General features: G+C 37.6%; 1 protein-coding gene and 1 non-coding gene across 12 annotated transcripts in view; both read right to left on the bottom strand.

The window, feature by feature from the left end:
• Positions 1-25,599, bottom strand: part of CCPG1 (cell cycle progression 1) — a 45,747-nt gene that overhangs the window by 14,428 nt on the left and 5,720 nt on the right. For 3 of the 11 annotated variants that reach the window (XM_021099673.1, XM_021099858.1, XM_021099820.1), the window contains exons 2-7: positions 11,891-11,959; positions 9,019-9,139; positions 7,298-7,374; positions 4,622-4,826; positions 2,771-2,866; positions 720-971 (exon numbers count right to left, since the gene is read on the bottom strand). In XM_021099673.1, the coding sequence (XP_020955332.1) occupies positions 720-971; positions 2,771-2,866; positions 4,622-4,826; positions 7,298-7,374; positions 9,019-9,139; positions 11,891-11,950 (811 nt within the window). In that variant the 5' untranslated portion in view covers positions 11,951-11,959. 11 annotated transcript variants of the gene reach the window in all.
• Positions 1,552-1,631, bottom strand: MIR628 (microRNA 628). Its single transcript, NR_035402.1, has one exon. It is a non-coding gene; the product is annotated as a microRNA 628 (primary transcript).

Here is a 25,599-nt window from a genome sequence, read left to right as displayed (position 1 = left end):
AGTCTCTTGTGGTGCACTGGGTTACAGATCCAGCATCATCATCAGAGTTCCCATGTGGCTCTGCAGGTTAAGAACCCGACAAAAGCATCCAGGACAGGAGTTCGATCCAGGGCCTTGCTCAGTGGGTTAAAGATCTGGCGTTGCTGCAAGCTGCAGTGTAAGTGGTCACAGAGGCAGCTCTGATCTGATATTGTTGTGGCTGTGGAGGAGGCCTACAGCTGCAGCTCTGATTTGACCCCTAGCCTGGGAACTTCCATAGGTGTGGCCCTAAAATGAAAATTTCTTTTAAAAAGGATCCAGTATCATTATTGAAGCCGCTTCAGTCATTGCTGTGGTGCAAGTTCAATCCCTGGCCTGGAAACTTCCACATGCTGGGAGTTCAGCCAAAAACAAACAACAAAAAAATAGTTTGTGATTCTAAATTAAAATGATTTAACTTGTAGGCATTTCAGATTTTTAATCTTTTTAATACATATGTGCTAACAATCTTTAAATTTCTTAAATACTACTGAATTTAAGTGCAAACATCTTTGTGAGATAGGCAACACTATCCCTATTATCCAAATAAAAAAGTCTAAGGCTCAAATAGGTACAAGCTTTCCAAGGTCATATATTTCAAGGATGACAATGAAAAAAAATCCCTGGAGGCACTCTTCATAAGTGCCTCCTCTACACTATGCAATCAGTTTATGTATAACAAATTCTCAATACTTACTTACCATAGAAATGTCCAAATCCCATGCTGATTGCAACCACCAAAGCAAGTATAACACATTTATTGAGACCACTACTGAACTGACGTTTACACAGATCCTTAGAGGGTTCAGTTTCTTGTTCAGCAAGTAGCCTTTCTTCAGACTCTGAACTAGAAACAGTCTTCTTCCTAGCACGGCGTCGTCTAAAGGCTGGACTGGGCTGATGACTGGTTTCATCACTACTTGACTCATCATTGCTAGGCTGAGATGAAAATACTATTTTAAAAAGAAAAATGTAGATAAATATTAAATATTTTATAAATGCTTTCCCAGTAAATAGAATTTAGAATAATCAATGCCATCCCTACATGCCGTTTTACATACAACAGCCAAGAACAAAAACAGCACGACATAAACAAAAACTCAAGTTTTCAAGTTTATCAACATAAAGCCAAAGATTTCAATGGTAATACATAAGAATCTTTTAACTATATTTGGGGTCTCTGAAGGTCTGGTTTTTTGTGTTTGGGGTTTTTTAAACTTTCTAGTTCACGTCATTAGAACAATCATTCTCATAGCCTGTTAAATTTTATTGCTATTAGAGCCACAAATACCATTTCTAGAAGGGTAAAAAAAACCTCTATCTCTTCATTCAATTTCAAATGGAGGTAATTTAATCTCAATTGGTAAAGGAACACAGGAAAGTATATAATCAGTTCCTGTGACTTAAAAGGACAATAACTACCAAAAGGTTCCTTGAGTATATCTAGTCCCTAGTTTCATTTCCATCCTATGAGCCTAATATCAAGGTTCAAAGCACTATAGTTTAACACAGGTTTCCAGAAGTCAGATGAGCCCTTCCCTTCGACTGCCACTCTTACTAGAAGGTTGTTAACTTTACCCTCTAGTAAATATGTCAGCATGAGGAAGTGACACAACAGCTATCTCCGATATTAAGGACTAGTCTGGTGCTGCACCTTCATGAAAAGAATAATAAAGAAAAACAAATTGAAAAAAAACTCTAAAAGTACTGGAAATCTCAAGTACTAGAAACACAGCCATTGAGAAAAACATCTTCAACTTCTTCAAATGTATAATTTCTTAACATTGTTCCATATATCAATAAACTATATGCTGGCAAGGAAGATTAGATGACTCAGTATAGTTTCCTTAGGCCAGGCAAAGAAAAAAAAAAAAAGCACTAAAAGTAAAGATAAAATGTGAACTTGAATTTGATACAAAGAGCTCCAAAACAACAAACATTCATGCTTCTAAAAAGCAAAACAGTTCTTCAGAAGACAAGGTATCTATGCCACAGGAAAGCTGGTGACTAAGGTTAGGTAATACTTTTAAAAGATGGATCCTGGAGAATTCAGTTAACTTTTACACTTACAACAACAAACACAAAGACAGAAGGCACTACTGAATGAATGAATATTCCTAATATTTAGTGATAAAGATGCCACTGAGAGATCTTTTGGCTATAACCCTTATGCCCATCATGTTTATCTGGTTATTCTTGATCACTAGTTTTTCCAAGATGTCGTCGCCTCAGCTGTGAGGTTACATTTCTTGGACAAAGAGAAAGAAAGGAAGACTTTAACAAAGCATTACATAATACAAAGGCATTCACGATCATAATTGGAGTATTTAAGTCAGATTTTCTGACATTATTAAGGTGGGTAAATATAAAAATAAATCATTTGTCAAATTCTCTTAAATTTTCAGTTCTATATTAACTATATTGCCTTCCATTATATACTCTAAGTAAATAAACAAGCCTAACCCATATTAATAATATTATCTAATGCTTCCATCTTTTTTAACCCATACAGATGATAGCTGGAATATTTTGATTTTTAAACTTCTTTCAAAGCTTAATTTGGCCCACAGTCCAAGATGCAAGCAATGCAAAGGCATGCAATAAGCTTAGCCAGCTTTAATACAAGATCAATTCTGAACACCTGTTCAGAGTATCAAAGATTACAATAGGTATCTTTAAAGCACTAAGTAAATAGTAAATGTGACTAGGCACACTCAGCTCTAGAAAAGCTGATCAGATTTAGTCACACCACCTTGGAAAGCGAGTTGGCTAGGAACATGGTGTTTCAGCTGATCATCCCAGCCCCTTATGCATTCAGGAATCTTCCACAGCTTCTCCCACCACCTTTCTTTTGTGAATAAACAGGAAAAAAGATGTATAAAGCTTTATTATAAAGAATATAAAGGAAAATGAGAATTGAAAATACTTATTTCAATTATCACTTAACATTATCACTTGTACTCCATTAAAATCTAACAGTCATACCTTTTTAAAAAACACATATACAATACAAACTTTTCTACACCTACCAACTTTGCTTCCTAAGGAGAGGACAGTGTCACATGGAGTGGGTGGGAAATGTTCTTAAATCAACAAAAAGATTATTGCCACAAGAATGAAATTCATAAGAAGAAAAAAAAATGAAGCTAAAATCCTATAGAGGGTGGAGAAGAAAGGGAAAGGAAAAAAACAAAACTAAGCAAAGTTAGCAAGAAATTAACCAACCAAGAAAAATATGGGCTAAGGAAACAGAATAAAAACTCTTGATAACTGACTTATATATATTTTCAACATAGTCAAAATGTCATTTTTTATTACTTTTTAACATTTTCTTTATTGAAATAAGTAATTCCCTTGGGAAGGATAGCAATGGATAAAAATATATCTAAAAAATATTCTGCTTAACTGAATCAAGAAATCCAAATTCAGAAAGAAGATTAAAAACTAGAATTTGAAACTAGTGCTTTGAAGCATCAAAGTTCCTGGGGAAAAAAATTCAACAGCGTGTAGCATCACTTCTTAAGTGTCTGCATGGACTCTTATGCAATGCTCCTGGCTTCAATCTGACTACATATTCTGGCTCACAAATATTCTCAAATTAAACAGCATCTGGTTTAACCTCTATTTAAATTTTATTAGCTTAAATTGGAATAACAGAAGAAATTCCATTGTCTGATTTGGGCAAATGTAACGAAGAATGGTAAAATCTAAGAAAATGATCTGACATAAACACTACACATTCCTATTTTTGCATCAAATTACAAAATTCTTGTTATCACTAGCAATGTTCCCAGATGTCTCTTCTATAATCAGCCATAAATTATAACTGGGGGTTAGTAACCATGGGTTAATTACAGATTTGCTTCTTAGAGGTTCCAGTAACTTTGTGTCTAAATATTATATTACCTTAACAAATGCTACATACGTATCCCTAAAACCCAGCCAAAGAACTGTAGAAGGGAATTAGCTCAGTAACTCACATTTTACCTCCAAATGATTTTGACTGAACAATAAACATTAACTAACTGCATTAAGAATGAGATTTACAATACGCACATTTTCATAACTCAATCTAAAAGAAAGATCCAAAGCTCAGGGGCCTTAGGATGCTGCTGTTTTGCCAGTTCCTTAAACGCTATGTGGCACATGGCAGCACCCTATAAATGTTTGTTGAATGACTAATAACTAAATAGATCTGGAAGGCTTCAATAAAAACTTTCTTTCATTATTTCTACAATATAAAATTTGTACCACTGTAACTAACAATCTTAATATTCTCCTGTTTTTTAGGTATAATAGCTCAATCTCCTACTCCTAAAGCCCTAAAAACTGTCAAACACATTTTGGAGCATTTAAGACATGAATAAATCTCCCTGAAGCCATTTTTTTCTTTGTCTTTTACTTAATGATAAAAGATGGTATTTACTGGACTACTGTGCTCTAGGCTGTAGGTCTAGGCAATACTAGATTTTACAAAAAGTCTTGAGTTTTACCCAAATATATTCAAAACTTGAGATTCAGGGTCAGAAAACAAGCTATTATATAAAATGTGGTCACAGGAATCCTAAGTCTCCCATCAGTGTATTCATTATGTAGTTCTTACCAGTTTCTGGCTGACAAAACGTATACTGGCTGCTAGAGGAAGAACCCATATTAAAGTCTTCTGGACTCTCTTCTTCTTTAACAATTATTGCTTCTTCTTGATTTCCAACTTCTTCTACCTTAGGTGGCTCAAGGGTAACAATATCAGAATCATCACTGACAGTTCCAAAATAGAGGTTGTCCTCAAGTAACTTTTCTTCCTCTCCCTGAAGAATCATAATTTTAGAGACAAATTCAACAATTATGCCAGGCCTTATATTTTCTAGATGGTTCAAAGTATGTAACGGTACTTAAGCAGCACAGTAACAGGATTTAAAATAAAAGATATTTGGAAGTTCCCCTACAGCACAACGAGTTAAGGGTCCAGCGTTGCCACAGCTGTGGCACAAGTCACAAATGCTGTGCAGGTTCAATCCCTAGCCTGGGAACTTTCACATGCTATAGGTGTGGCCAAAATAAAATGAAATAAAATAAAAATCCTTCCCAGGAGGCTCATCTTATAGTCTGAAAACACATCAAATTTGGCAATTCTCTCTCAGAATTAAATTGAACTGCTGTCTATCATCATGGGCTGCAGAAGCTGAGAAACCCACCGTCCACAGAAAGGAGAGAATTAATTTCTCACTAGTTTTTTTGGGTTTTTCTAGCATTCACTCTGTAGTTAAGGAACCCATAAAAAACTGATTAAATTCAAAACTTACATTGAAAAAGATAAATGCACCCATATATTCACTGCAGTGCTATTCACAAAAGCCAAGACATAGAAACAACCTAACTGTCCATCGACAGTTGAATGGCTTAAGAAGATGTGGTATTTAGGAGTTCCTGTTGTGGCGCAGTGGTTAACGAAGCTGACTAGGAACCATGAGGTTGCAGGTTCGGTCCCTGCCCTTGCTCAGTGGGTTAACGATCCGGCGTTGCCGTGAGCTGTGGTGTAGGTTGCAGACGCGGCTCGGATCCCGCGTTGCTGTGGCTCTGGCATAGGCCGGTGGCTACAGCTCCGATTCGACCCCTAGCCTGGGAACCTCCATATGCCGCGGGAGCGGCCCAAGAAATAGCAACAACAACAACAACAAAGACAAAAAGACCAAAAAAAAAAAAAGAAGATGTATTTATACACAGTGGAGTATTACTCAGCTATAAAAAAGAACAAAATAATGCCATTTGCAGCAACATGGATGGAACTAGAGACTCTCGTACTAAGTGAAATAAGTCAGAAAGAGAAAGGTAAGTATCATACGATATCACTCATATCTGGAATCTAATATATGGCACAAATGAACCTTTCTACAGAAAGAAACTCACAGACTTGAAGAACAGACTTGTGGTTGCCAAAGGGGAGGGAGAGGGGGTGGGAGTGGGATGGACTGGGAGTATGGGGTTAATAGATGCAAACCACTGCATTTGAAGTAGATAAGCAATGAGATCCTGCTGTATAACACTGGGAACTATATTTAGTCACTTGTGATGGAACATGATGGAGAATAATGTGAGAAAAAAGAATATATATATATATAAAAATATATAAAACTGGGTCAATTTGCTATATGGTAGAAACTGACAAAACACTGTAAATCAACTACAATGGAAAAAAATTAAAATCATATAAATGTAAAAAAAAAAAAGAATCCCTATAGTCATCCTGATACAAGAAATACTATGCAGAAGATATTTTTATTGAATGAACTATGCATATTTTCTTTTATTTTATGATCCTATTTTCTACTATATAGTTAAAGAAACTTGGGTTCCGGCGTTGCCATGAGCTGTGGAGTAGTTTTGCAGATGGGGCTTGTATCTGGTGTTGCTGTGGCTCTGGTGTAGGCCGGCAGCTACAGCTCTGGTTAAACTCCTAGCCTGGGAACCTCCATATGCCACAGGTGTGGCCCTAAGAAAAAAAGAAAAAAAAAAAAGAAAGAAACTTGGTTAAATCCCAAGACTTTCTGCATCAGTTTTTATATACACAAAACATTTTGTGGTATTTATTAGCTGAAAATAAAGGCAAAAATTACTGTAAAGAAAATTTTTTTTCTGATAAACTTCAACAGCTACGCCATATAAGGACAAGATCTAGTTTGTTCTCAACTTTTTTTTTTCTTTTTAGGGTTGCACCTGGAAGTTCCTGGGCTAAAGGTTGATCAGAGCTGCAGCTGCCAGCCTATACCACAGCCACAGCAGCACCAGATACGAGCCTCATCTGCAAAATTACTCTACAGCTCATGGCAACACCAGATCCTTAACCCACTGAGTGGGGCAGGGGATTGGACCTGAGCCCTCATGGATACTAGCTGGGTTCATTACCACTGAGCCACAATGGGAACTCCCTGTTCTCAAATTTTAAAACTAATCTCCATTTTAGATATGAACCTTTAATTTCTCAATATAATTCAAGAAGGCAACATATTTCCAAAGAAATGTTAGAGGTTAAATGAATAGGTCTTTAACATGGTACCAAGAAATTGCTTTTCTAAATTAAAAGACAGCTCACTTTATTAGGAATTAAAATAGAAAGTAACTTTCATCTTTAAACTGACCAGTCTGTGGCATCTTACATTTTTCAACAAAAATTATTTATAATTCAAATACAAATACAATGCACAACTAGAAATAGAAGCCTTAATTAGTATTCTCTAAGAAACACTATTAATCATGTCCACAGAGTAAAACACAAGTTTACCTCAAGTGCTGACGTCATTTCCTCCAAAGCCGGGTAAGCAGATGCTCCCAATAATACTGTGCCATTCTGGCTGCTCTCTGATGTAAAACAAAGATCAATTTAATTACATTTCATCAATTTTTTGTAGTCTGAATATATTACAATGTGGGTAGATAAACTCTATTTCTAATTTTTTAAGCATATTTAATGAAATGCCAGATGTAATTAAAATAGTCACTTTACTGTTGCTAAAAAGACCTCTGTATTTCAAATATAACTATTTGAAATTATCAGAAGATAATTTTAGCTACTGAATTCATTTCACAATCTATTAAAAAGTACAATCTCTAAATAAACAATCTCTGAATTACAATTCCAAGGTACTCAATCCAAGGCATTTGTGAAATGCCTCAGATAACTGATGCTACATTTCCTGAATTCTTATACTCAAAATTCTTAAAGGTATCACTATTCTAAAGGCTGTCAATACAAGGCAATCATTATACTGATAACACAAGAATCAAAATTACAGCTTAAAATTACAAACTCTTTACAATAAAAAATAGACTATAAAAAACAAGGACTCAACACAGAAAAATAAGATAATGTTACTACAGCAAATATAGTTTATAAGAAACTTCTCAAAAAAGTGATCAGAGTTCATGTCATATTTTTTAATGAAAAAGGGTATAAAATGTTAACAGAAGCTAAAAATAATAAAATAGTATATAATAAACATCAGGTTTTATGCACAGCAAACACCAAATGTTACCAGAAATTATCTCCAGATAAAAAGAATTATAGATGGATTTGAATTTTTTTGCTCATCATTTTTCTATCATAATTTAACCCCTCCTAAATAATAATAATAAAGCACATTTTGTGTGTGTTATATAGCCTCTAAGAGAATATAAATTTGGAGATAACTCCTCAACAAAGGTGGACTTGGGTACAAGGACTCCTGAGGAAGTATGATAATTTTTTTACAAACGTAAATATATGCATTTCTTGAAAATAACCATCCATAGCTTTCAGATTCTCAAGAGATCTCTGACCCATGAATGATGAGGAGAGTCACTGTTCAAATAAGAAAAGCATCGACAAACATGTTGAAAACATAATTAACATATAATCTTTTTTATTTCTGGCCTTGATATATCTGCTTTATTCTCCTGTGGGAGAAATGCTTCATTTACATTTTAATTCAGGGTTTTTTTTTAAAGGAAGTTTAAGAAGTAATTTAAATATGAAGATGAATACACAGTAATTATCTGGGTTTCTTAATTCTCTATGTCTAATTAATGTGGGCATAAAATCACACAGAAGTATACATAACAGCAATGCAATACAGCAGTTAAAGACCACCATTTACCACCTATAACCAAAGGTACTCTGAAGTGTGATAATTGGAGAAGTGTTTAGTACATCATTTGTGATGAATAAAAAATTTTGTATATCCCTAGTCTTAATCAAGATTAATAATACTTTGTTACTGGTTACACTAGCAGTACGAAAGAGTTATATGGCGGCCTCAGTATGTACTATAGTTGCAAATAAACTCCTGGGCAGGTTGATGTCACTGAGTTCTTAAACTTGCTTGCCTCATCTACACTGAAATTCTAGTCTTTTAGTGACCTAATCATTTAGACTAGCCAGAAAGGCTGCCCACCTAGAAAGAAAGCAAGATTGGTAATGTCACACACATATCCTATTAAAAAAAAAATCAGACTTTAACATCTTACCTCCCTGCTCTAACTGCAATACTTGCAGCTCCTCTTGCGATAAAGATGAACATTCTGGGGTGAGCAAACAGCTGTCACTGGCCGTACCAGGCTCAGAATTTACCATCTCTATATCAGACCCCTAGAGAAGAAGCAGTAATCAATTATCTGTCTATCGACTACACAAAGCTAGATTTGAAATATGTGTACATGCTTCCATTATTATATGCTTCAGTTGCTGCTATATTCCAAAGGGAACATTATCTATTATACCTTTGTTCAACTTAATCCAGAAAAACCTATGGCAGGGAAATAGCAGGAGAAGCCACAGGTTTAGATTCTAGAAGTCAGCCAAAAGCTAAACACTCTATGCTATAAGCCCAAGTAATAAATATGAATCCCGGATGATAACTTTCTAAACTTACCTATTTCTATTACTTTGCTCTACTCAACACTTACGGAACTACAACAGGCAAGGCATTTTGCCAGGTGCCACGGGGTATAAAAATTGAAATCTACAGATTTGGAGTTCTTGCTGTGGCGCAATGGGATCAGTGGCATCTTGGGAATGCGGGAATGCAGGTTCACTCCCTGGCCTGGAACAGTGGGTTAACAATCCAGTGTTGCTACAACTGCGGCTTATGTCACAACTGCGGTTCAGATCTGATCCCTGGCTGGGGAGTTCCATGTGCTGAGGGGCGGCCAAAAAAGAAAAGGGGAAAAAAAAAATGTATAGCCTATTCAGAGAAACAGCCACAAGCAAATAACTACTTATTACTACAACAAGAAGCTAAAAGAGGTTAAGGGCAAGGATTAAAATTAACCTATTAGATTAACAGAGTAAACTTTCCTTATAAAATTTTAGACTCTTTTTATTCTTCCAAGGTTGTCCTTCGTACTTTGAAGATAAGACTATCTTTTCTGTAATAAAAGTGGATCTTAATGGATTTTTTTCTCAACTAGCAAAGTAAAGTTATCCACTAATGATTCTGCCTTTCTCCATGTTCCTCCCTCCATTTTTCCTATAATCTACTAATCCACGAAATCAAAAAGTCTAAATTCTTCTGACACACAGAAGTTACAAGAGCAAAAACTGAGATTTCATTAAAGGAGTGGGTTTGAGTTGAGTCCTAAAGAAACTTCTGAATATAAGGCTTTGGGATTGCCTAAAGTGGCAGGTGAACACAAGGTTCAGGTTGAATTATGAGTCACTGGGGAAACCAGTTCTGGCCTATATCAGAATAGTAGCAATGACAAAGGGAAAGGAAATACACATAATAGACACTAGTAAGAAAGAGCAGAACCTGTTAACAAGATATAGAGGGTGAGGGGAAAATGTATAAATATGATCAACTCTGTGGCAAGGCATCCCTAATACAGAATACCCAAATGACACACATCGTTTAAGTGTTAGAAAGGTTTGCTGTCTTGCTTCACACTGCAGGTGCCCACCACTGTGCTGCTCCTACACTGTTCACTATCCTTGAAGGAGAAGTTGTTCTCTGAGAGTTGATCAAGCTTTGGAGAATACAGATTAAAAATAGAAGTCATTTATTTAAAAAAAAGAAAAAAAGAAAACCACACCAAATTCAACTGGTACAGCTGCTATTAATTTTAAAACTTTCTTACAGAAAAGGCAATCTTTTTTTTGGCCACCCAAGGCATATGGTGTTTCTGGGACAGGAATTAGATCCTATGCTGCAGCTACGGCGATGCTAGATCCTTAACCCAATGTGCTGGCCTGGGATGGAACCTGTGTCCCAGCATGGGAGAGACACCACTGATCCCCTTGCATCACAGCAGGAACACCTAATGTTGTTTTCTGCAGGACATGACTAACCAGCTGTCTAAACCTTAAATTATCAAAGCAACTGTGAAAAATGCCATTCAAAACTTTTATTGATGAAGGAAAGCTGGTGAGACTTAAAAAGATGCTAAAAACAAACAGGAAAACTATATTTAAATCCATTAAAACTTTAAACAGATAGTTTTATCTTATTGCTGCTATTCATCAGTATTTTATGATTTTTTTTTTCTGTAATCAACAAATATTACCAGAGTTCCCGTCGTGACACATTGGAAACAAAACTGACCAGGAACCTTGAGTTTTCGGGTTTGATCCCTGACCTTGCCATGAACTATGGTGTAGGTCACAGATGCAGCTTGGATCTGGCGCTGCTGTGGCTGTGGTGTAGGCTGGCAGCTGTAGCATCAATTCGATCCCTAACCTGGGAACCTCCATGTGCTGTGTGCGCGGTCAGAAAAAGAGAAAAAAAAAATACACACACACACACACACACAACCCATGTGAGAAAATGTTAAGTATAATATATAACATCATACTTTTATAATAAAATTCATTTTTGTGACAGAGTCATAGCCATAGTCCTTTTCCTGCCAAGTTCTGCAATAACATAATTTAATGTAATACAACTATAGGTGAAACACATGTTGTCCACACTCCTTTTTGGTCTATTTAATGTAGACTCTGGTGTTTTCTAGTTATATAATTTTGGCCAAATTACTTAACCTCTCTAAATTTAAGACTTGATTTTCGCAACTATGAAATGAGAATGAAAGTAATCCCATAACACAAAGGGTTGTTTAAAATTATAGGAGAATGTAAGTAAAGCACAGGGACTAACCCTCAATAAATTATCTGCCTAATGTCTCAAAGCTGAGGAAAGCAATGTACAATAATGTTGAAGATGCTGGCTCATGAAGAGTTTTCAGCAGTGAAGCATAACGTGTGTGGGAAAATGCCCCAGCTATAGACAATTCAACCTTAAGTTTAAATATAAAAAATACTGGCCTTCAAAAAACCAAGAGTTTATATCACTGTTAACACATGATATTACAAACTTCCTTATAAAAAGTATTAAATAGCATATACCTCATGATTGATGACAGTCCAACCACAAGATGAATCACTGTCACTGGAATTTTCAGACATTTTTCAGGTCTACAAATACAAAAACATATTGACATGTGGGACATACTTTTTAAATTCTATAGGAAGCACTATATGTGACCCCAGCACAAAAAGTGGCTTACTGTCTTCCAGATGAAGCTGAGACAACCCACCCACAGGTTTATCATACAGGACAGGCTTGCAGACCTGTATGAACAAATACAATTCTTTTAAGACAGAGATCCTCCTTAGCTAGAATGGTCTAGGTGGTCATACTGCGAAAAGAACCAGCATGTTGGGCCTGAAAGAAAATGGACTATTTGGACAGACAGAATCAAAGGGAAAAAAAACAATTTTACTGGGAGGAAGTCAACTGCTGAGAGAATAACAAATGAGGAAGAGTCAACAAGAGTAAAAGCCTATGTTTTAAATGAGCAGTACAGTGTGAAAATCATGGCTGAAGAAACCAGGTGGGGGAAATGGAAGAGTTTCAAGGCCAAGCAAAATGAACTCTACTGTGTTTTGAAGCAACTAACGTCTTCAAGAAGGGAAGGAATGGTTTTTAGGAAAATAACCATGTAATACTTCAGTTGGATTAAAACAGGGGAAGAAAAAGACCAGGAGTTGGTTAGAAATCTGGTCATTAGCAATAACCTAGATAGACTGAGGCCCTAAACCAGCAACAGTGGTTATTCTACCTGATTTGTTCTACCTTTTTTCTCTGAAGTGACCATTTAAATTTCAAAATCAAGCTCCTTAAAGTAAATGATATCTTACTGACTTTGTTTTATATGTATAAGTCTTACAAATGCTTCTATTATTGCTTTTTATTGCATATATACGGAGAACCCATTTATATCTAAGTTGATGGTTAGTGTTCTAAGGGAACTCTACTCTAAACAATTTAATATGGAACCAGGAGTTCCCATCATGGCTCAGCAGAAATGAATCTGACTAGCATTCATGAGGACGCAGGTTCAATCCCTGGCCTCGCTCAGCAGGTTAAGGATCTGGCATTACCTTGAGCTGTGGTGTATGTAGTTCACAGACATGGCTTGGCTCTGGCATTGCTGTGGCAGGCCGGCAACTGTGGAGATTTGATCCCTAGCTTAGGAAATTCCATATGCCACAGGTGCGGCCCTAAAAAGCAAAAAAAAAAAAAAAAAAAAAAAGAGAACTATAGTAGGTCTTTGAGATTAAGAAAATTGGCTGAAGCCTAAAAAAAAGCATTCATTCTTCAGGTGAAAGATTCTCTCCTTGCCTTTGCAAATCCCCACCTCCTAAAGTCCCCTAATAGCCCATATCCTCACTGCTTCTCCATCTCACTTCTTTATTTTCATAAAGACCTCCCAAAACTGCTGGTTAAAAGATTAAGGCTATTTAATGTGTATATGTCTCCTACCCTTATCAAGGTAATTTCTGAAATTTCCAATTAAACTGTTCTTTTAAACAGATAGTCCTTAGCTTTTGTTTTCTAGCAAAAACAAACTCCTAATTGCTCTGGAGATGAGATTAACAAAGAAAACATTTCAAAAAAAAAAGTTAAACTGGGACTTTAACAAATTTGTACTTCCCAAATCAAGGAGCCCTCTTTAATCAGATCCCAGTTTACTTCTGTTTACTTGTCTCAGAGGCAGAACAAGTTTGACATCAAGCCCAAATGAAGGAAAAAAAATTCCCTTACTGGCTACAACACCAGAGTAACAGTCTGAATAAGCAAAATTCACAGCCCTACTAAAGAACCCTCTTAATTCAGCTGTTTTCAAAAAGTTGGGTGCACAAAAAGTAAATTTCTGAACCCCACCCAAGACACACCAACTCGGAAAGTTATACTGTGTTTGAACCTCCCCATTATAGCCAGTTATCATTCTAAAATAGCAATATTTTGCCATTCCTTAAAAATGCTATGATTTTCAAAATTCTCGTTGTGGCTCAGCAGGTTAAGAACCCAAAAGAGTGTCTGAGAAGACGTGGGTTCAATCCTTTGCCTCACTCAATGGGGTTAAGGATACAGCATTGCCACAAGCTGCAGTGTAAGTCAAAGATGCGGCTGAGATCCAGCACTGCTATGCTTGTGCAGACTACAGTTGCAGCTCTGACTCCTAGCCTGGGAACTTCCAGGTGCCCCAGATGTTAAAACTTTCCTACTGCCTTCAGGGTAATGCCCACAGGCCTTGAATATCAAGCGTTTTTTTCTCTAGTATCTCAACCTCTCCTTCCTTTCCCTCCCTCTTCCCCCAACCTTCTCAATTTTCCTAAAAAGCTTAGCTTTCTCTTAACTCACGGGCTTTGAGTTACTTTCAATAGTTTCTCACCCTCTCTCTTACCTCCACCCAAACTCCCTGCCCACTCTTCCCATCTCAACTAAGGCATGACTGTGAACCATTCCCTGACCATATCGCCAAAGACTAGTATTTTCCCTAATTTACCACTTAAAATAGAATATTGTGCTGTAATTGCTTGTTTACTTGTCTGTTAACGCATATTAGGCACTCAATAAAGAGAAAAGATAAACACACATCTGGGTGATGATGCAGTTAGTGACACACTTCTAACATGAGAAACCATGAAATAAATTTATGTCCTAACGTGATTAGTATGCTCTATATTCTTTATAGAGCTCAATGGTAATGAACCTGACTAGTATTCCACGAGGACAAGGGTTTGATCCCTGGCCCCGTTTGCCATGACCTGCAATGTAGGCTGCAGACCCGGCTCGGATCCTGCGTGGCTATGGCACAGGCTGGCAGCTACAGCTCCAATTCGACTCGTAGTTTGAGAACTTCCATATGCGACGTGTGGCCCTTAAAAAAAAAAAAAAAAAAAAAAAAAAAGCAGAGTTCCCATCGTGGTTAGGGAACCCGACTAGCAATCATGAGGATACAGGTTCCATCCCTGGCCTCGCTCAGTGGGTTAAGGATCTGGCGTTGCCGTGAGCTGTGGTGTAGGTCGCAGATGTGGCTCAGATCCCGCGTTGCTGTGGCTGTGGCATAGGACAGTGGCTACAGCTCAGACTGACCCCTAGCCGGGTACCCTCCATACGCCACCAGCACATCCCTAAAAAGACACACACAAAAAAAAGCTAAATTGTTCCTCAAGGAACTCAAAATTCTGGAGGAAACCATGAGGTCCTTCTCCTCATTACTCTGACCCACAGCTGAACACAAAAATCCATCCCATTTAGAGGGCTTTACTAATAATAACTTAGAAATAAGCAGCAGAGTTTATACGAAATTTACAAAGGTGTAAAAAATCATACAGAGTTATAAAGCTAAAGGTACTAATGAAAACAATAAACTGGAAATCCTTTCCTAGACGCAGGCTTCCTTTCACTCATTAGGGTAGTTTCTTTACCCAAATCTCCAGACATGTATTTCCCCACTGCTTTTTGGATGACCACTCATAGGCTTCTCAGCCATTTCAAATACACCACCTACAAAACTCAAGATCATTTTCCTACTGTTATCTCAGAAAAAAGCATTAGCTAAAAATAATCCAGCTGCAAGCAGGAGCCACCAAACATCAGGTCAAAAATTTAGGATTTAGGATAACTGCATTTGGAATAACTAAAACTCTTACCTTGGGCCAGAAAAAAGCCCATCAAGCCTAAATCTTTATCTACTTCCTAACCCTAGTTCATCATTTCCCACTTCAATTACAATGACAGTGTCTTCAGTTTCAATTTCCACCCCCCAACCACTCCTTACCAAGGCTGCCCTACTTCGTTTATTCTAAAACATAAATCTGATCACTTAATCACTCTATCACTTAAAATTAGCCTCCAGTGCCTTCAAGATAAAATCCAAACTCCAATAATAAGAGCCTCCAGAAGAGAAACAAGTCATTTACATTGACTCTCACTTCATAAATCCTAGGAACATTTCTTCACATCTAAGATTTTGTAGAACTCTATGGAAGAGCACTTGACACTAAGTACTACGCACATATGGTTTCGATAAATATAGAGCATACTAATCACGTTAGGACATAAATTTATTTCATGGTTTCTCATATCTCATTTACAAAGCTACTAAAGGTAGAAGTACTATACTGCACTAGTATAATCACACTCTCCAGCACATAGGGGGCCTACAGTTAATACTATTTTAAAGTCACTCCTTTATCTACCTGTTCATTCACTATTTACTGAGTTCTTAGCGCATGGGAGAATCTAAAAATATACCAATCTACAAAATACGTAAGAGTGTCTTGGAGTTCCCGTTGTGGCTCAGTGGGTTAAGAACCTGACTAGTATCCAGGAGAATGTAGGTTCAATATCTGGCCTCACTCAATGGGTTAAGGATCCGGTGTTGCTGGCAAGTTGTGGCACAGGTCTCAGATGCAGCTCGGATCTGTCTGTTGCTGTGGCTGTGGCCGAGGCCAGGGGCCACTGCTCCAATTTGACCCCTAGCCTGGGAACTTACATACCATACGCTATGGGTGCAGCCCTATAAAAGACAGAAAAAAAAAAAAAAAAGTCTTGCCTTCCTGAGGCTAAATTCTATTAGTAATTGACTATGTTTAACTTTATCTGCTCTAAGCTTCAGGAAAGCAAGGAAGGTTGAGAAATTTACCCATCCTGTTTTGTGTTCTGACAAATGGCTAACTGCAAAGGACCAATCTGCCCTCACAAAATCCCAGGTAAGGTTCACTTCCACCCATCTTAAGTCCCTTGTTTGCTTGCCTCTTATTAAAATTCCTTGGTTCATGAGTCTCTTCAGGGAGATGGGATTAAGATGGCAGAATTGAAGGAGTGGAGCACCTTCTCTCATAAAAACAACAAAATTACAATCAAATGCTGAACGACCTTCAAACAAATGGACTGGAAACTTTCAAAAAGTTATCCTACTTTAGAAGACAAAGAGGAGGCCGCATCAAGATGGTTTTAAATCCATTATAAAACCATTCAACATTTTATGAAATAAAATGTTCACGTTAGGTATAACATACCCCAATAAAATGAGTGCAAAAAACAAAATTCCTTGGTTCATTAATGAGATATTCCTCATTAATGAACCTTCTCCCTATTGCAATAGTCTGAATTAAAATCATCTCAACTGGCCTATGCATCTCATCTTTCACATTGGAGTCATCTAATAAACAACATAAAATAGGAAGAGTGTTTTGTGTGTTTGATGGTGTATTTCCTACTACGGAGAAAACATGAAAAAAGAGAATAGAAAATTATGGTTTGGAGAGGCTTAATTTCACAAAAGATAGTCAGGGAAAGCCCTCTTGAGAAAGTATATTTGAGCAAAGACTTGAATGAGTGAGTGAATTATCACGTAGTTAACTGGAGGAGGAGTGTTTCAGACCAAAGGAACAGTAGGTACAAAGTTAAAACCAAGCCTCTATCTCTGAGAAAGAGCAAGGAGGCCTATCTGGTTGAAGAAGAGTGGCCTAATAGGAAAGCAGGAAGAGATGAGGGCAGAAATAACAGAGTGGGAGACAATGATGGAGGGCCTTACAGATCTTAAGACTTTTTACTCTCAATGAAACAAAGTCACAGAAGAATTTTCAGAAAAGGAATAGAAAAACCACACTGGCTACCCTATTGAGACAGAATTGTGAGGGGGCAAAGGCAGAAACAGGAATACCATTTGCAAAAAGCTACTACAATAAACCAGATGAGATGGTGGTGGTTTGGACCAGGTGGTAGCAAAGACAGTAAGAAGTGGGCAAATTATACATGTATTTTGAAGGTTTGGCTAAGAGGACTTCCTGAATATGAGGTATGAGGGATGACCTTTGTTCTAAACATATACAAGAATGGAATGGCCCGAGATAGGAAGCAGGTTATGAAAGGAAAATTGGTACACTGGTTGGAGATATATTAAATTTCAGAAAGCTAATATCACATCCAAGTGGAAAAGTCAAATAGGCAGCTGGTTACTGAATTTAGGGGAGAGATATGGACTAACAATATAATTTTAAGACATTTTAGGTGGCAGTTGTCAAAACTAGTAAACACAGCAACAATATTAATTTTAACTCATAAAGTACGGAGTGAATATTACCTGATATGATGTTACCCTTCATAATTCCTGAGCAGCTACATTTTACTGTGGAAAAGGTATGGTTTCCATTACTGTATCTTATAGAATTAGACATGATGGAGAAGAATGGGGGCATTATTCTCCCACATGTCTATAATTCCGATGTAAGCCAACCAATGGGCTGTGAGTAAAGGTCTCAAAAGTGCTTCTGGACTGTACATGTAATCAAAGATGAGTCAGTCAGTCTGGACAGTTTTCAAGAATCCATTTTGGAGTTCCCGTAGTGGCTCAGCGGAAACAAATCTGACTAGCATTCATGAGGATGCACGTTCTCTCCTTGGCCTCATTCAGCAGGTTAAAGGATCCAGTGTTGCCATGAGCTGTCGTGTAGGCCACAGAGCGGCTCGGATCTGACATTGCTGTGGCTGTGGCGCAGGCCAGTGGCTACAGCTCTGATTCAACCCCTAGCCTGGGAACCTCCATATGCCATGGGTGTGGTCCTAAAAAGACAAAAAAATACAAAAATAAAATAAGATAAAATGCCACTCTTTGTCACGTAGAGTCCCACCAAAACAATGCTGAAATAGATTTATTAAGATGGGACACTTGTTGGAGTTCCCATCATGGCGCAGTGGTTAACGAATCCGACTAGGAACCATGAGGTTGAGGGTTCGATCCCTGCCCTTGCTCAGTGGGTTAAGGACCCGGTGTTGCAGTGAGCTGTGGTGTAGGTTGCAGACACGACTTGGATCCCGTGTTGCTGTGGCTCTGGTGTAGGCTGGCAGCTACAGCTCTGATTAGACCCCTAGCCTGGGAACCTCCATATGCCACAGGAAGCAGCCCTAGAAAAGGCAAAAAGACCAAAAAAATAAATAAATAAGATAGGTCACTTGTGAGAGATGCAACTGGGCAGGCGCGAGGAGGCTCATCACTTTCTACTGTGCCATTTTTCAACTCTTTCCTTGGTCCCTCCCAAAATACACACAACTACCCTAAACACTTACATACAGATAACAATGAAATCGACTGCAAGTTACATACAACACTTATTCCAAAGTCTCCCCAGAACCTTGAGAGTAAGTATCCTATACAATAAGGTCAAACTCCTTAGGGTGAAATTCAAATGCTTTCACTATCTGACTTTAGCCTAGTTTGCAATCAATTAGTTTTTTCCTAAAGAACTATCTCACCTGGTCAAAGTAATCTACTTGCTACAAGTGGAAAAGGACAGCCCTAACTCCATGTCTTCACTTACTTAAGTCATACTTCCTGGCATGGTTTCCTCCTTTGTTTTAATTTCTACCTTTAAGGCTGAGTCCTCCTCTATGAAGTTCTCCTTCATGTTTCTGACACACTGATCTCTCCTTCTCCTCCATGTACAGTATTTACGTCTTACTTCTTAGCATAACTTGCTCAACAGCAGCTTCTATTATTACTTTTATCCATGAGTTACCTTACTAATTAGCATTAAGTTCAAAGCTTTGATAAGGAGTTCCAATTTTACTTTTGATGTCTTTATAACAGAATAAAAATTTTAACTGCCCTCTTCTAGTCGTAAAATTCACACATAATAACTGCTCGTTTTTTGTTTTTGTTTTTTTTGTCTTTGTAGAGCCACACCCGCAGCATATGGAGGTTCCCCAGGCCAGGGGTTGAATTGGAGCTGTAGCCTCCAGCCTACGCCAGGGTCACAGCAATGAGGGATCCTAGCTGCATCTGTGACCTACACCACAGTTCATGGCAATGCCAGATCCTTAACCCAGTGAGCAAGGCCAGGGATCAAACCTGAGTCCTCATGGATGCCTGTCAAATTCGTTTCCACTGAGCCACAAGAGGAACTCCTAACCTCTCATCTTTAATCCTTAATATCCTATTTTTATCTACAGAAAAGGACATATAAGCATTTATTCATATCAGAAATAGTAATGAGGAGTTCCCGTCGTGGCGCAGTGGTTAATGAATCCGACTAGGAACCATGAGGTTGCGGGTTCGGTCCCTGCCCTTGCTCAGTGGGTTAACGATCCGGCGTTGCCGTGAGCTGTGGTGTAGGTTCCAGACGCGGCTCGGATCCCGCGTTGCTGTGGCTCTGGCATAGGCCGGTGGCTACAGCTCCGATTCAACCCCTAGCCTGGGAACCTCCATATGCCGTGGGAGCGGCCCAAGAAATAGCAACAACAACAACAAAAGACAAAAGACAAAAAGACAAAAAAAAAAAAAAAAAGAAATAGTAATGAGATAGAGTCTAATTTCAGGTCTAGCTCCACCCTTAAGCTTGCCTCTCTGTTAAACATACCGGATGATGAATGCTTTTAGTTCTGGGTGGGGCAGGTGGTTTGGCCATGCCTGTGGCATGGAGAAGTTCCTGGGCCAATGATCAAACCCATGCCACAACAGTGAAAATGCCAGATCCTTAACCCACTAGGCTACCAGCAACTCCCTAAGTGTTTTTTATTTCTGCCTATTTTCAAAAGGGATCTAGGGCCACCAAACTCACTGACCACCACAATGAAGGAGTTGAAACAGAAAAGCTTAAGAAATCCACTATTATCTAACAATTTTGCCCACAGCTAGGTGTGGAGAGAACATGCCCACTTTAGCTTCCTATTAAAAAGTCTCCAGTTCACAACCTAGAATAGATTTACAAGGAGATCCCGCTGAATAGCATTGAGAACTATGTCTAGATACTCATGTTGCAACAGAAGAAATGGTGGGGGAAAAACTGTAATTGTAATGTATACATGTAAGGATAACCTGACCCCCTTGCTGTACAGTGGGAAAATAAAATTTAAAAAAAAAAAAAAAAAAAAAAAGTCTCCAGTAGCAAGGAAGGAAAATGTGATGATGCCCAATGCCATATTACCCCAGTGGTTTGGCCCGTTACTATACTCCTCAGCTCTAAAAAGACGTCTTACTAAAACCTAATAATCCGTTAGGCAAAAAGATGAAAGTTTCCAACTGGAGCCAGCCTACGTATACTTCGTCTCACCTTCAGCAGTCAGATGGTTATATGAGACCAATCTTTCTGATACAATACTGAAGATGATCTTAACATAGCATTAAGACAGTGAAGTTTAGTTCGGATTATCCAAAGGCATTTTACTCTTCAATCCTGTAACACAGACAGCCCCCATAAAAGTACCAGGCCTCAATCTCACCCTCGACCTAAACTCTGTTGTAATACCACTAGGGGTTGGGGGGAAGCCCTACTGGACTCATTTTCTTGTTCCTAAAACTGTTAGTAAGCACAGAGTTGACTATATTTTCAAGCATCTTCTTTATAAAAATCATCAGTAAAAACCTCTTTCTGATTTTAGTGTTAGAATAACTGAATTTATCCTGAGCAGCTGGATTAGGTAATTAAAAAGTTTAGGCTCTCATAGTATGTAATTTGTGTAGAATAATATATTCATTCTTGGTTCCATTTTATAATTCCTACCTCTGTGTTCCCTTCACTTCATTTTTTCTTGTACTTTTGTTACCCTGCTGCATTTTATCTATCTCTATAAGTTGCTTCAATTCTGACAAGAGAAACTCATCCATTCATTGACATTCATTCAACAAGTATTTACTGAACACCAATTACATAACAATGTTCTAAATCCACTTATTTAATGACTAACCTTTAGAGCTCAAAATAGATTTTGAAGATTACAGCAACAAGTAAGATGAGTACAAACAAATAAAATATGCAGATTAAGAGTGAAGAGGGTGGAGTTTCCTTGTGACTTAAAGGTTCAATCCCTTCTAGGTTCTGTGAGGATATGGGTTCGACCCCTGGCTTCCCTCAGTGAGTTAAGGATGCTGCAAGCTGTGGCGTAGGTCGAAGAAGCGGCTCAGTTCCAGTGTTGATGTGGCCGTGGCATAGGCCTTAGCTGCAGCTCCAATTCGACTCCTGGTCTGGAGTCAAACTTTCATATGCTGCAGGTGCAGCCCTATTAAAAAGAAAAAATACAAGAGTGGAGAAGGCACTTCAGGTAAAATGAAGGGCATGTACAAAGGCAAGAAAAAGCATGGGCAAAAAAAGTCCTCAATAGCATAAGGACTACACTCTTATGTTTATTGCCAATTTGATTTAAATACATCTAGGACATACACTTCCAATATATAAGCAGGATATAAGCATTGGGAACAAGTTTCCTAACTTTTTCCATTCTGCTATTTAGAAATGTTTTTAATATTTTAAAAATTATTCAAAAATGACTTTAATGACTACATAATAGGTAGATTTATTACAATTCATTCCCCTATTAATGGATGTTTATTTACAGTTTTTATCACAATAAGAAATAGTGATGCAGAAAAAAGTCATCTAAGATTTATTAATATAAAGCTTCAAAAAACCTTAAGACCACTTGGCAAAAATATAGCTCAAAGATTTAAATATACAAAATAAAACCACAAAAAAATTAAAAATGAGCTACAGAATAGTGCATGCAAAAAATAAAATAAACCACACACAAAAAAGACTCAAACTGAAAAGTTTTACAATCCTGGGATAAAGATAGGACCTTTTTCTAAGCTTTACATAGAACCTAGAAGTCATAAAGAAAAAGCTTTTCATTATACAAAAATCATAAACTTGTTTGTAAAAAGTCATATATATAAGCATGATATACTGAAAATACCTGTAACATATATAATAGAGCTTTGAAAACATTTAAAGTACACCAATAAATGAATAAGAAAAAAGATTAAAAAACTGAATAGAAAACTCAGCAGAAACATGAGTAAGCAATTTATAGAAAATATTAAAATGCCTTATGAGGTAAAAAATGCTCAACCTTACTACCAAAGATACACAAAAAGAAACAAGATTATTTTAATGCCTAAACAGAGAGTAACAAAGATTAAACAGGTCAATAGGTTAGATACAGAAAAATGGGCACTGTAAACCCTGAAAATGTATATTGTCATTAAAATCTAAGAGGTAGATACCCTGTCACCTATTATGTCCTATCCATTAATTTCATTTCCTATCCAATTCGTTTCTAGAAATTTATCTGATAGAAATACCCACCTGAGTATGAAAATATATACACCTGAAATGCGAAAGGTCTACCATGAGTGAGTTCATTTAATTTAAAATTTATAGGAGTTCTCACTGTGGCTCAGTGGAAACGAAACCAACTAGTATCAATGAGGACTCAGGTTCCTTCCCTGGCCTTGCTCAGTGGGTTATGGATCTGGTATTGCTGTAAGCTGTGGTGTAGGTTGAAGAAGCAGCTCAGTCCCGCATTACTGTGGCTGTGGTGCAGGCCTGCAGCTGCAGCTCTGATTCAACCCCTAGCCTGGGAACCTTCATGTGCCATGGGTGTGGCTCTAAAAAAACAAATAAATAAATATCTGTGCTTAAGGTCTTTCAAATCTGAAAAACTAAAATTACACATAATATGTTTGCTAAATTTCAATGACCTATTTATTATCTTTATAATCAGCAGGAAATAAACTTTTTTAAATGAAAAGACAAACCCATCTTTAAGTAAATAAATGACACAAATCCAATCATCTTCAGGATGACCAATCCCTTCAAGAAGTTAAAGGACTTAAGAGAAGTTTACTGTGGAAAACTGATGCTCCAGGGCTTTGAAGAGTTCACAGTGCAGCAATTACGGCAACAAGAGTCCAATTGGTGTCCTGTCTCTTGGTTATATTCATCTTGTAAGTGGATGTAAAGATAACCTCTCTGCAGCAAGCTGGCTTTCCTAATTCTAATGGAGTGAAATTCCTTTTAATGACTGAAACTTATCGCAAAAGATAGGTATCTGGAAAAATAATCCCCAGTGGGAGTAGTAATTTCACTTTATCCAGAAAGAGGCACAATAGTGTTACATACAGTAGATTAAACTTCTGATCTAGAAAACAAATTCTGCAAGAAGTGAGTCAATAGACAATTTCATCACAAGTTTTCTTCTATGATGTAACATCCCTCAAATTGGGAAACAAAAGCAACTACTACCATATTTGAAGATAAAAGTATCCCTTTTCGCCTTCATCAAAAAAAGCCACACCTCTAATAAAAATTTTAAAATAAAGTGAGTAAACAATATGAATTCAAAGGAAATTAATATACCTGTTAGGAAATACCCTTTTCATCAGCTATTCTCATTCTAAGAAGAACACTGACTTTCCAGGATTGTCAGATCTTAATTTTTTTTTAAATTTTTATTTATTTTATTTTATTTTTTGTCTTTTTGTCTTTTTTTTTAGGGTTGCACCTGCGGCATATGGAGGTTCCCAGGCTAGGGGTAGAATCAGAGCGGTAGCTGCCAGCCTACGCCACAGTCACAGCCACAGCCACACCAGATCCGAGTCTGCAACCTACACCAACAGTTCAGGGCAATGCCCGATCCTTAACCCACTGAGTGAGGCCAGGGATCGAACCCTCAACCTCATAGCTCCTAATTGGATTCGTGTCCACTGCGCCAGGACAGGAACTCCTAGATCTTAATTTTGTAAAAAGCTTGAAAGAGCCCATAAATCCAAAAGCCTGACTAGACTCCATACTGCCCTCACTTGGGCAGTATTAGCCCTTGGTGGCTCATTTTCCCCTTTCAGGGATAAATAAGTAAAACTACTTGGATCTGGTTCGATGTTTTCTTCTACTCTCAAATTTTTAAAAACTATTTTTACTTTTTAAAATATATGTATTCATCAGAGGCCTATATTTTTTATTTTAAACATACTTTCCACTAAAGGCTAATTTGCCCTAATTTTTGTTCACAACTCTTTTCTACTTTTCATGTGGAAAAAAAGCCAGAAAGATAGAAAACAAAGGGATTTTACATATTTTTTATTTTGTTCTCCATTTTTTAAAGTACAGAATAGATAACTGCACATCCACTGTGACTTTCTAGTAGTAACATTAGATAAAATGTTAGTAAAGATGTTATTTATCAATGAATCATATATATAAGCAGACTAAACTATGATACACTACACATTTCTTTGCCTTTTACTTTCACTTATATTTGCCCTCTTAAGGTCCTCAGAATTGATTTACAAGTTTCTGAAAGACCTTTTTACTTGAATGTCGTACAGGTTGACCCAATGTGAAGTTACACTCAAAAGGTCAGATGCTGGAGTTCCCGTCGTGGCGCAGTGGTTAACGAATCCGACTAGGAACTATGAGGTTGCCGGTTCGGTCCCTGCCCTTGCTCAGTGGGTTAACGATCCGGCGTTGCCGTGAGCTGTGATGTGGGTTGCAGACGTGGCTCGGATCCTGCGTTGCTGTGGCTCTGGCGTAGGCCGGTGGCTATAGCTCCGATTCGACCCCTAGCCTGGGAACCTCCACATGCCGCGGGAGCGGCCCAAGAAATAGCAACAACAACAACAAAAAGACAAAAAGACCAAAACGGTCAGATGTTGTATATAATATAGTCAAGGTTGACATTGCCAGAAGGAGGTGTCTAAGCTCTAAACTGCCTCTTTCTCTGAATGACAAATGCTTGCACATGCAATGTATCTCTGGTAGGATCTGGGATTTCACATTCAGTGTAGGCTCACTGTTCATGAAGTCCACTTAGAGAACTGTTTTAGAACATTAACAACCCCACCCACTTCCTACTGCTAAGTTACTATAACAACCTTCCTTAAACTTTAGATGTGTAATTAAAACAAATCAAAACCAAAATTAAAGGCCCAACCTTAAAAAGCACACTACAGTTTCAGGACCTTTAATGCAGCAGACTGCAAAGT

Source organism: Sus scrofa, chromosome 1, assembly GCF_000003025.6.
Source record: "Sus scrofa isolate TJ Tabasco breed Duroc chromosome 1, Sscrofa11.1, whole genome shotgun sequence".
NCBI classification, from domain to species: Eukaryota; Metazoa; Chordata; class Mammalia; order Artiodactyla; family Suidae; genus Sus; species Sus scrofa.
The sequence above is the reverse complement of the archived record's forward strand: the minus strand, read 5'-3'. Positions and strand labels throughout refer to the sequence as shown.